The 13,008-nt window shown below is 48.4% G+C and overlaps 2 protein-coding genes across 2 annotated transcripts; both read left to right on the top strand.

The window, feature by feature from the left end:
* LOC146179956 (uncharacterized) lies at positions 1–2,544 on the top strand. The gene has a single exon (XM_084579916.1). It carries the CDS (start codon positions 18–20, stop codon positions 1,260–1,262), a length of 1,245 nt encoding a protein of 414 aa, XP_084436042.1. The 5' UTR covers positions 1–17; the 3' UTR covers positions 1,263–2,544.
* An 8,105-nt stretch (positions 2,545–10,649) lies between these two features.
* LOC146179955 (uncharacterized) lies at positions 10,650–11,603 on the top strand. The gene has a single exon (XM_084580298.1). The coding sequence runs from the start codon at positions 10,650–10,652 to the stop codon at positions 11,601–11,603; it is 954 nt and encodes a 317-aa protein (XP_084436424.1).
* Positions 11,604–13,008: the final 1,405 nt, after the last annotated feature.

Here is a 13,008-nt window from a genome sequence, read left to right as displayed (position 1 = left end):
TGTACGGACGCAGAATCATGAGCTCCGGCGGAGCGGCGATTGCGGCCCAGGCTGGCCGCGGTAACAGGCTTAACGCAATCGATGATAAAGAATATCAGCTCATTTTGCCGCATCTGCCCACCGGACGTGTTGTTTTCAACACAGTTTTTTTGCACGGAGACGTACGAGTGCGACCCTTCAGGGTTGAAGATTTCCGGGACGCCCTGGCCAAGACTGGTACGCTCCCAGACGTGGTGGCCTTGGGGGCTTACCAAATAAACCATGTCTGGGCGGTGACTTTGAGCAGCACTGAAGCAACCAAGCGGCTGGTAGCCTTCAAGGAGCTCCAAGTGAAAGGTCGACGGTGCATCGTCATTGACCCGGAGGACCAACAGGTGAAGCTACGGCTCCACTGGATGTTGCATGGCGTCGCGGATGAGGACATCCGAACTGCTTTTGCGGCTTTCGGTGAGGTGACCGAAGTGACCCGTGAGCGGTGGCGAGTCCAGGGCGTGCACGAAAAGGTCTCCACAACGAGAGCCGTACTCCTGAAGTTGAAGCCCGGGATGAGGATAGAAGACCTGCCTCACCAGATAAGAGTAGCAGGGGAGTTGGCCCTTGTTGTGGTGCCTGGGCGGCCAATGCAGTGCCTGCGCTGCCGCGGGACCGGTCATGTGCGCCGGGAATGTAAAATTCCGCGGTGTTCGACATGTAAGCGTTTTGGCCACTCCGAGGAAGATTGCGTACGAACGTATGCAGTGGCCACTGCACCGACAGCGAGGGCGGACATGACGGAGCACCAAATGGATGTCGCAGAGACAGAAGAGGCCGCAAAGGGGGTCGGAGAAGCTGAAAAGCTAACAGCAACGACAGGCATGTTAGTGCCCCCGGGGGGCGGTGACGAGATACTCAGTAGGCCAGACAAGGAAGTCACGCTACCGAACAACGGACCGTCAGAGGAAGAAAGTGTGAGCGATGCCGAGAGCTCAAAAACTGAACTTCCGGAGTCTGCGGGCCGACAGGAAACCCTTGAAAAGAGCAGCGGCCGAGCGACCAACGTCCAAGGCCCTGCGAAGCGTGCCCACGACGAGAGCACAAGTGAGACAAGCCAGGCAGAGGCAGCTAGCAACGACGAGCCGCCGATAAAAACGCCAATAGGGAGGAGGGCGACCTTCAAACCAAGACCGAATGTCTCGGCGGACAGGAGAGCTGCCGAAAAGCCGCCCCTGTCACAAGGTCTGCCAGTCCAACCTCATGGCTCTGGCGCCAACGAAAGCGTCTAGCGCCATGCTAGACGTGAGAGGTAAGCACCATGCTCTTGGCCTCTTTTCACTCTAAGAAAATGGCTTATGAACTGTCACTAAAGATTGCGACCCTTAACGTGAGAGGTCTAGCAGCGAAAAGGAAGCAGAGCCAAGTCCTGCGCCTTTTAAATGAAAATGACATCGATATACTTGGAGTTCAAGAGACAAAAGTCGAGGGTGAACAAGAGACCGAGAGCATGGTGCAACGTTTCACGTCGCGGTTTTACGCAGTTGTCAGCCATGCAGTCGGTACTTCTGCTGGATGCGTCCTGTTTGTGAAGAAGTTGCCGGGTCTTGTAGTGCAGTCGCATGCTTCTTTTCCGTCGGGTCGGGGCGTGGTCCTTGATTTTAGTTTTTGCTCGGCTGAGTGGCGGGCTGTTTGTATATATGCACCTACGATAGTTGATGAGAGGGCTGCTTTCTTTGATTTTGTTGAAGAGTATTTAAACACGGATAAGCAACTTGTCTTACTGGGAGATTTCAATTGTGTACTGAGGTCCGGTGACAAAACTAGCCTTCGTACATTTAGGGATCGTAGCACAGAGGTACTTTCGCGCTTGATTGACGAGTTTGCACTGGAAGACGTTGCAGAGTGTCTCACGAGCGAGCGACGGGTTCAGTATACGCATTTTCAGGGTGCTAGCCACGCCCGCCTTGACAGAATTTATGTGGCCGCAGAACTGGCTCCAAAATGCCAGGATTATCATGTTTTGGCGGTAACGTACTCAGATCACTGCATGGTTCAGTGTACAATTGGACCAAGAAAGGGAGGTAGCGGTTTTAATTGGGAATTGTGGAAGTTAAATAATAAACTGCTGAATGACGAGCAGTTCACCAGACTAGTAGAAGAAGAAATTGGTAATATTTGTCAGGAGGACACCCACGAACTGGGTCAAGAATGGGAACTGTGTAAGCAACAAATTAAAATCAAAGCTATAGAAAAGGCCAGCTGCATACGGTTTCAAGAAAAACAAAATGAAATGCATTTAAGATCTTTGCTAGATAAATTGTTAGCCCTGGAGTGTAACACGCCAGGGTTATACATGGACGACGTTAGAAAAATAAAACAAAGACTTCAACTGAATGACGAAGACCGTTATCGCGGAGCACTGGTACGTGCGAGAGCGGAAAAATTGGCCATGGATGAGACGCCGACAAAAAGATCGTTGGGAATAGAAAAAGCAAATGCAAGGCGAAATCACGTGGCAGAGGTAGATTGGGCAGGACGCACAGAAACCGATAACGAAGGAATCGCGAAAGCTTTCCGGGAGTATTATGAAGAGCTATTTTCGTCCCGAGAGGTTTATCTGGACCGTTTTAAAGAATCCTTTCTTGACGCGATGCCAAAAATTGATGACGAACAAAAAGAAAGACTGGAGCGGCCAATAAGCGAAAAAGAAGTGCAGCAGGCAATAGAAAATTTAAACCCTGGGAAATCACCCGGGCCTGATGGCCTGAGTGCGGCTTTTTATAAAGCGTTCAAGCAACAGCTATCTCCTTTGTTGTGTGCCTTATTTAATGAAGCGTATGAGCTGAGGGCACTGCCTGCGTCTTTCGGATCGTCGCACACAGTACTTATTCCGAAAACTGACCAACCAGATAAGCTTAGGCAGTTGTCGTCTTACAGGCCCATTGCTCTGACGAACGTTGATTACAAGATTTATATGAAGGTGCTTGCTGGCAGACTACAAACGGTTATATGCGAACTAGTGGGCCCTCACCAAACGTGCGGTATCAAAGGGCGATCCATCTTTCAGAACATTCACAAAGCGAGAAGTGTGCTCGAATGCTGCGATGCAACTCATGCGTGTGTTGCTTTACTGCAGTTGGACTTGGAGAAAGCTTTTGATTGTGTGGCGCATACTATTCTGTTCAGTACATTAAACCATGTTAATGTCGGCTCTGTTATTCGAGAGGGAGTGGCCTTGGCGTACCGTAACTGCACTACGAGATTAATTGTCAATAAGTCACTGGGGGCCCCCATCAACTTACGACGTTCGGTGCGCCAAGGTTGCCCCCTCAGCCCTCTTTTGTTCGGCATTTATATTGAAACATTGTGTTTAAGCATCCTACAAAACAATGACATTGATGGGTTTCGACTGCAGGAGTCAGAAGTCAAATTGCTGGCTTACGCAGACGACGTTGCGGTTTTTTGTGTGAATAAGGAGAGTATAAAGAGGACAGTGGATGTGGTAAAACATTTTAGAAAGTCACAGGGAGTAAAGTTAACTGGGGTAAGTGCCTGGGATTTTGGCACGGAGAATGGCAGCTGACCCCCGACACTTTCGCTAATGTGTCGTGGGTTACAACGCCTGCAAAGTACTTGGGTGTGCCCTTGGAATTTCACAAGGAAAGCGAGCCATACTGGCTAGAGCAGGTCAGAGAAACCCGTGAAAAAGCGGAGAAATGGAAAAGCGCTCAATTATCAATATTTGCAAGAGCCGCAGTTTGTAACCTGTTTTTAATTAGTAAGTTATGGTATGTAATGCAAGTGTTGCATTGCTCCCGTGTAAATGTGCAAAAATTGCATCGAGTTTTTGCGGTGTTTGTTTGGGCCTCGAGTTGGGAGAGGTGCAGTCGGACAAATTTGTTCCGGCAGGTGAAGCATGGGGGGCTTGGTCTGGGTCATTTGTTTGTGCGACAGATTGTCAACCGGTTCATGTTTTTTAGGGATGCCAGTGATCCATTCCTGCGCACAGTGTGTCAACAAAGACTTGGTCGAGCGTTGCCTGATTTCGTAGTTTATACGCAATGTATGCCGGGATCTCTTTTTGGATACTTTAGGGAAATTGTTTTCAGCGTGAAATTCTTAAGCGCACGTTTTTCGAAAGAGTATTTAAGTAATGTTAACAGGAGAACATTATACAAGGATGTTTGTGAAGTGGTGTTCCCGGTGCCCTTGTACCGAGCTTTATACTATGGAGGCACAGGAAGTAATGTATTAAAACGCGTAAAGAAAATGCAAGTTGCTACGGGAGCTAAAACGTTTTTCTTTATGCTACATACCGGTACTTTGAGTGTAAAATCATTTATGGAGGAAAAGGGTATTTTCCTACCGTGGGGGGCCCAATGTCTCATCTGCAAACAGCCAGAGACAATAGATCACGTGTTTTTGCATTGCTGGGAGGGGGTATATTTGTGGGATGTTCTGCAAAGGACAATTAAAAAACAGTTGCCACTTGATTCTCATGGCATTAGGTATTTGCCATTGGAAAACCACGATGATATGCCGTTAGACCAGGTTATGTTAATGTGCCTCCACAGTATATGGCGCACACGAATGGCTGGTTTTCACTGCGATCCAGATGCACGGCCAGCCCGCATGTATTTCCGTGAAAGTGTGCAGCGATGGCTCGACGTGCTTAAATTGCAACCATGTGCTCCTGAGTGGCTGTCAAAGCTGGAACCTTTGACGGTGCTCAAGGAATTTTAAAATGACAATGCCTGCCTCTCAGTGGGGGATACGCAACGCGAACTAGCTTTGTGTACATATACTATTCCTTTGTTCCTGTTGTTTTGTTTTCCAGTGCGTTGTATTTGTGTCAAAGTCAGGCAATAAAGAAAAAAAAAAAGTTAGTATAGTGGCCAGTATCCCCGCCTGTCACGCGGGACACCGGGGTTCGATTCCCCGACGGGGAGCTTAGTTTTTGTTTCTTTGTTGCATTCTGCGCCCTTTGAGAGCAGCGCTTGCCGGCTTCCCTGCGCCTCCTCGTTAGTATAGTGGCCAGTATCCCCGCCTGTCACGCGGGACACCGGGGTTCGATTCCATGACGGGGAGCTTAGTTTTTGTTTCTTTGTTGCATTCTGCGCCCTTTGAGAACAGCGCTTTGCGGCTTCTATGCGCCTCCTCGTTAGTATAGTCGAGGCTACTTTCGGCCACCGAGCGTGACGGACGTGTGTATCATGTGCTCCCAAGGAGCGGATTCCGCGGCACAGCTGGGCCGTGGTATCAGGAGTACTGAAAGGCCTGCCAAGGATTATGAACTGGTTCTACCGCATCTGCCTACAGGTTCGAGTGTTTTGCATACTGTTTTTTTGCATGGCGACATAAAAGCCAGGCCGTACCGGGTGGAGCACTTTCGAGACTCCCTCGCTCGTCTTTCACTTTTGCCGGAAGTGGTTGCCCTCGGGGCATATCAAATGAATCACGTATGGGCGGTAACGTTTAAAGGTGAAGAGGGGAAAGCGAAGATTTTGCAAGCCGAAGCTTTCGAAGTGAAGGAGCACCGATGCGTGGTCATTGACCCCTGTAACCAAGGCATCAGGTTGAAGCTTTTCTGGCTGCTTCACGGCGTGCACGACGATGATGTGCGAGCGGCGTTGGCGGCTTTTGGAAAAGTTACCGAAATATCAAGAGAAAAGTGGAAAGTGCAAGGGTGTGTCGACAACTACTCGCTTCAACTACTCTTCAACTACTCGAACGGTCACGCTGAAGCTAAAAGTGGGCGTAACCATTGAGGACCTGCCGCATCAGCTTCGGGTAGCCGAGGACGTCGCACTCGTCCACGTTCCAGGCAGAGCCCCGCTTTGCCTACGGTGCCGGGGGAAAGGACATATACGTCGGGATTGTCGTGTGCCGCGCTGCGGGCTGTGTCGTCGCTACTGCCATGACGAGTCCCAGTGTGTGCGCACGTATGCCAACGTTGCAGGCCCCGTGCCGAGTGAAGTGGCAGGCGAGCACTTGATGGACGCAGTGGACGCCGAGGAAGCGAGCAGTGGAATCACTGAGGATGCAGTGCAGAAAGAACAATCCTCTGAGAAGACCCCTGCCCTTAAAGAACACTGATTCAGAGTTGATAGTTCCGTTGTCGAATGTCGCTGGGACCGAGACACCCTCGAAAGAAAACGGCAATGCCAGTGCAGCAAGCCCAGCGTCGGCTACGCAACACAGTGAGGAACAGGGGGACACTGAAGTTGAGATGCCAGCTGCTTCTACCTTGCCTGTGAAGCGTGTGCACGAAGACATTGTCAACGAGGGATCAACACAAGGAGGAGCGGAAAACGGACAGCCTCCACTGAAGGCGGCCCCCTTCGCCGGTCGGCCTTCAAGCCAAGACCAAACGTGCCTCCAGACCGGAGAACTGTGTCACCTGTGTCTCCGCCATAGCGGGGGTACCCTTTCCGGTCGAGACGTTACAAGCCCGGTCCATGATCGGGAGCAGCGCTTGGAACGACGGACGGACTCGCCAAAAAGGAAGAATGGTCATCCCGTGCAACAGATCAACCGCAATGCTGTCTTTCTGCAAAAGATATGTGTGATATATGTTTCGCGATTTATGATTTCTTGAGATGGCGACCAATTTATCCACTGGCTTGCGCGTAGCCACGCTAAATGTGAGGGGGCTGTCAACGCATCGGAGACAACTGCAGCTGAACCGCATTCTGCTGGAAAATGAAATTGATGTGCTAGCAGTTCAAGAGAGCAAAATGGAAAGCGAACAACAAACAGAGAAAATGGCTGAAATATATCGTTCTAGATATAGTGTTTGCGTTTGTCATGCGGTTGGAAGATCGGGGGGATGTGTCATTTTCATCCGAAATTGATTAGAGTGTGTACAGTCCGTGTTCTCGTGTGAGAGTGGACGGCTATTGATATGTGATTTCAGTTTTTCTGGATTTGACTGGAGAGTGATCTGCGTTTATGCGGCGACTAGAACGTTTGAGCGCGAAGAGGTTTTTCACTATATAAAATCCTTCTTAGTACATGAGAGGCGTGTTCTCCTGCTTGGAGACTTCGACTGTGTCTGCAGACCAGAAGATAGAACAACAGACCGTGTCCTTCGAGACAAGAGTGCAGAGTTACTTAATGACATTGTTATTGAGGCAGAGCTTGAAGATGCTGGCTGTATAATGACGCATGAAGGCCAAGCAAAGTTCACGCACTTTCAAGGTAGCTGTCATGCAAGGTTGGACCGAATATATGTTCCCATAGATTGTGTGCCCTTGTGCTCGGAATATCAAACACTTCGCATGAGCTTTAGTGACCACTCCCTCGTAATGATTACTCTAGGCATGAAAAGTAAGGCAACAAAGTTCAATTGGGAGCTATGGAAATTTAATGAAAAACTTCTGCTGGATGAAGAGTTTACCTCTAAAGTTAAAGAATATATTAAGCATATGTTACAAAATGACTCTAATTTTATACAAGCATGGGAGCAGTTTAAGTGCGAGATAAAGATAGCTGCTATTGACCGAGCATGCACTCTCCGACGTAAAGAAAGAGAACAAGAAAAAGAACTTCGTAGCACACTTGAATACATGCTTAGCATGGAGAGCGTTATGCCTGGCTTGTTCGCCCAAGATATTAAAAAGATAAAAACCAAACTTGAGGTGATGGATGAAGAGAAGTATCGCGGTGCGGTGATAAGGGCACGCAGCGAAAAATTGTGGCTCGGAGAGACGCCCACGAAAAGGGCACTTAGTGACGAAAAAAGGTACGCAGTGTCACAAAGGAATAAAAGAAATCTGCTATCAGAACGTAGTTACCTCGAAAAAAAAAACTATTGAACGGGCGTTTGTAGAATTTTACAGCGAGTTGTTTAGCCTGAAAACACCGGACATTGAACACTTCAGAAAAGACTTTCTGTCGCTGATGCCAAGAGTGGAAGACGAAGTGGCGCAGACACTTGAAGCAAGTATTACTTCCGAAGAAATTGAGGCCGTTATCGGGGAATTAAATTCCAATAAGTCACCCGGACCAGATGGTCTTGGTACTGCCATATACAAGGCCTTTCCAACTGAAATGGCTGTTTTACTGGAAAGAGTTATTAGTGAATGCTACGAAAAGAACGTACCTCCTCCGTCTTTTCGAATGTCACACGTTGTACTAATCCCGAAAACAGATGACCCAGTTAAGCTTCAGTCTGTAGCGTCTTACCGTCCTATAAGTCTAACGAATGTTGACTATAAAATTTAGATGAAAGTATTAGGGCGACGACTCCAACGTGTAATTACTTCTCTTGTAGGCCCACATCAGACATCCGGTATAAAAGGAAGGACCATTTTTACTAACATACACGCAGCAAGGAGTGTACTCGAATGTTGTGACGCGATGCATGACAACGTAGCCATGATGCAATTAGACCTCCACAAAGCATTTGATAAAGTGGTACATGAATTTTTGTTCCCTGTTTTTGAGTATGTCAATGCTGGTTCCGTGATTACAAAGGGCGTGAAAATGGTTTACGAGTGCTGTTCAGCGAGACTGGTCATGAATAAGCATTTAACTGATCGTATACCTGTTCAGTCGTCAGTAAGGCAGGGTTGTCCTCTGTCTCCCCTTTTGTTTGCGCTTTATCTGGATCCTTTCTGTTTAAGATTGCTTACAAGGCCAAACATACGCGGTTATAGATTTTTTCAAAGTGAAGTTCGGGTTTTGACATACGCGGACGATATTGCGGTTTTTTGTACTGATCATGAGAGCGTGCAAGAAGTTGTAAAAGAAGCCACAAGCTTTTTGCGTTGCAAGTGGAAGTGAAATTAGTTGGCCAAAGTGTTTAGGATTTTGGCACGGAAACTGGCAATACGCGCCTGAACTATTCTCCAGTATGCAAAGGACAACAACGCCAGGCAATTACCTTGGCGTGCCACTAAAGCATTACCGTGAAAGCAAGGAATGTTGGGCCGGTGAAGTTGAGCAAGTGAAATCTCAAACAAACAAATGGGAGGACATAACTTTTCTGTGTTCGCAAGAGCTACCGTTTGCAATATGTTCATAGTTGCAAAAATTTTTTACATGCTGCAAGTGTTATCTATGTCAAGAATCTCTGTTCAAAAACTGCATAGGGTATTTGCCACGTTTGTGTGGGTTTCAACATGGGAGCGTACCAGTCGATGCAATCTTTTTCATACGGTGCATAACGGTGGACTGGGCTTGCCACATTTATACTTAAAGCAGATTGTAACAAGGTTCTTTTTTTTGCGCGAACAAAGCGATGTTTTTCTCAGAACGGTAATCCAAGTGCGATTGCGTGATTCACTGCCGGAATATGTAGTTTCGACTATGTCTACAGGGACAATGGCTCTAAGTGCTTTTCTTCGCGAAGTTGTCGCGTCCTTCCAAATAGTGAAGGCGAGATTTTCAAATGAGTATATGTGTACTGTTACGCGAAAACGGCTGTACAAAGATTTATTGGAAACCTTTTCACCTGTGCCTCTTTATCGCGCTGTGTATGCTTTGGGTCCGGAGCGGGACGTGTTGAAGAGAGTGAAAAGAATGCCCATCAGATCGTCCACTAAATCTTTCTTTTTTCAATTGCATACCGGCACTCTTCCGGTGGAGCCATGGCTGGAAAGCAAAGGCCTTTTTGTGCCTTGGTCTGCTGACCGTTTAATTTGCAAAAAGCTGGAAACCATAGAGCATATTTTCCTTGATTGTCACGATGCGGTTTTTTTGTGGGAATTGCTACAGCGTACTATTAAAACGGAGTTACCAATAACTCCGTTTGGCATACGCTACCTTCCATGCGCCCAGCCAGGAGAAGTGCCCAGTGATTTATTAATGGTATTGTGTATGCACAGCATATGGAGAACGCGGATGGATGTTCGCCATGAGCATGTTGTCGTACACCCAGCCCATCAATACTTTGTTGAAAGTGTAATGTACACGCGTGATGTTTTCGGAGGGCACTCTGAACCCCCGGATTGGCTGCCAATCTTGGACAAGTTCATGTCACCTAATTCATTCTATCACAAGAAACCTGTAAGAAAGTGACTTGTGTTTTTAATTCCATGCGACTTTTCATCGTTCTTTGTAGTTGCCAAGTCGGTAATAAAGAAAAAAAAATCCTCGTTAGTATAGTGGCCAGTATCCCCGCCTGTCACGCGGGAGACCGGGGTTCTATTCCCCGACGCGGAGCTTAGTTTGTTTCTTTCTGCCATTATGCGCCATATTAGAACAGCACTTAGCCTATTCCCAGCGCTTCCTCGTTAGTATAGTGGGCAGTATCCCCGCCTGTCACCCGGGAAACCGGGGTTCGATTCCCCGCCGGGGAGCTTAGTTTTTGTTTCTTTGTTGCATTCTGCGCCATTTCAGAACAGCTCTTGCCGTATTCCCTGCGCCTCCTCGTTAGTATAGTGGCCAGGGGGATTCCACTTCCGGCCACCACTGTGAACGGACGTGTTGTCATGTGCTCCTATGGAGCGGTGTTAGCGGCTCGGCCGAGCCGCGGAAATAGGTTTACTGCTGAAGATAACGACACAGGCTACGAAGTTATGCTGCCCCACCTCCCAACAGGTCGTATTGTTTTTAATACCGTATTTTTGCACGGCGACGTTCGAGCGCGGCCGTATAGGGTCCAGGACTACAGGGATGCCCTGGCCCGTTTGGAATCGCTACCCGAGGTTGTGGCCTTGGGAGCATTTCAAATGAATCATGTGTGGGCAGTCACGTTTAAGAACACGGAAGCCGTTAAGAAAGTGCGTGCTGCCGGGAGCATGAGGGTGAAGGATCACCGGTGTCTCGTAATTGACCCCAACAAGCAAGAGGTTCGCATTAAAGTGCACTGGGTCCTGCACAACGTAACTGATGAAGAAGTGCGTGCGGACTTCCTTCCGTACGGCGAGGTGACCGAGTTGTCGAAGGAGCGCTGGCGTGTGCACGGCGTCACAGAAAAAGGTTCAACTACCCGTGTACTAAGCCTGAAGCTCAAATCCAAAGTGACAGTTGAAGATATACCTCACCAACTGCGAATAGCCGGTGAACCTGCACTTCTGGTTGTAGCTGGGAGGCCCCCGCTCTGCCTCCGCTGCCAAGGGAAAGGCCACATTCGCCGCGACTGTCGGGTACCTCAGTGCTCGCTCTGTCGCCGGTTTGGTCACGAGGAAAGCGAGTGTGTACCTACGTACGCAAGCAAGACCGGGCCTGGAAGGAACATCGATATGACTGAGCACGTTATGGACGAGGTGGAGGCCGAGGAAGCATCAAGGGCAGCTGGAGGCAAAGCAGCAACCGTCGAGAAGAGCACGCAGCCTTCAAGTGTTGGGCCTAGCGGCACAAGTTCGGCCGAGGCACCTCCAGTAACGCAACACGCCTCCGAGGAAAAGACGAGCCAAGAAAAGCAGCCGCCTACTCTCAGAGCCCCTGCTAGCACACTTGACGAACCTCACATCGAACACCCCAATAATTATGTCTCATTGGAAGAGGCTGCTGTCACAGCCACAAAACGCGCTTACCTCGAAACTGTGAAAGATGACCGACAAACTGATGGAGCACCCGCGGAGGAGCCGCCCACCAAGGCGGTAATGACGCGACGGTCGCCCTACAGGCCAAGACCAAATATTCCACCAGCCATAGGACCTGTGGTAGAGGCGCCTGAATAGCGCTTCTACAGCTGTAATGCGCTGCCGTCGGTTTCCGGATCAGCGTGCCATGGTGGAGACGATATACCATGGAAGGGAACTGTGAGCTTGACCGTCAAACTTTGGCCATGGACTGTGAAAGTGCGTGTGATCGTTGCGAGGCGGTGCGCTTTGTGGAGCTCCAACACGCGGAACCCCCTTCAGCGCCACGGTACTCTGAGGTGAGCACCGCGCGAGCAGTGGGTGCCTTTAAAAATGAACAAACGATTCAACTGCCACTACGCATAGCCACGCTGAACGTGCGTGGACTGGCGGCGAGGAAGCGCCAGTGTGAGGTCAACCGCCTCTTTTTAGAAAATGAATTGGATATAATCGCATTACAAGAAACTAAGATTGAGAGCGAGGAACACACAGATCGCATGGTTGAAATTTTTCGGTCCCGATACAATGTCTGCGTATGTCACGCGGTTGGAAAGTCCGGAGATTGCGCGTTATTTTTGAGAAATAATCTTGGAATTGGGAATGAAACCATTGTCACATCCGAAGAGGGTCGGTTACTGGTTGTCGATTTCACCCTTTCTGAGACTCTTGAAGAGTTATTTGTGTGTATGCCCCTAACAATTACAAGGAACGTGTTAGTTTTTTTGAAATGGTCAAAGTGTTTTTGAACTGCGAAAGAAGCGTCGTTTTGATGGGTGATTTTAACTGTGTTTGCATGCCAGAGGATCGAGTGCCGATCACCCCTGTGCGTGATCAGAGTGCGCAGTATCTCGATGCAATAATTCAAGAACACTACATGGAAGATCTGGGCTGGGTGTTGCTTCAAGGCTCGCAACAATGTTTTACGCACTTCCAACGCGGTAGCAATGCAAGACTAGATAGAGTATACGCAAGCATAGGATCTGTGACAATGTGTTCCAACCATGAAGTAAAACATGTTTCTTTCAGCGATCACAGCCTTGTTATTGTAAGCTTTGGGAATAAACATAGTAGGACTCGTTTCAACTGGAAACTTTGGAAATTTAATGTTAAATTGCTGGAGGATGAAACCTTTGTTAAACAAACTATAGACTTAATCAAAATGCCTTGCGTCAAATCAGCAAGCTGCGCAGATAAGTGGGAAAATTTTAAGAACACAGTCAAGATGAAAGCGATAGAACGAGGAACTATCCTTCATCAAAGCGAAAAGAAACGAGTCAAAAAATTGGAGTGCAAATTAGACTTTGTGACAAGTATGGAAGCAGTAGTGCCCGGTTTGTACATAAAAGAAATCCGAGAAGTCAAAAGCCAGCTAGAAGCTCTTTTGGCAGATAAGTACCGAGCGGCTGTGATAAGGGCGCGCGCCGAAAAGTTGTGGGCTGGTGAAGCGCCGAATGAGCGTGCATTGTGTGATGAAAGAAGATATGCAGCACAAACTTAAATTCAA

The sequence above is a fragment of the Amblyomma maculatum genome, chromosome 9 (assembly GCF_055883805.1).
Source record: "Amblyomma maculatum isolate TAMU_Amacu chromosome 9, ASM5588380v1, whole genome shotgun sequence".
NCBI classification, from domain to species: Eukaryota; Metazoa; Arthropoda; class Arachnida; order Ixodida; family Ixodidae; genus Amblyomma; species Amblyomma maculatum.
This window is presented reverse-complemented; position numbering and strand designations above follow the sequence as displayed.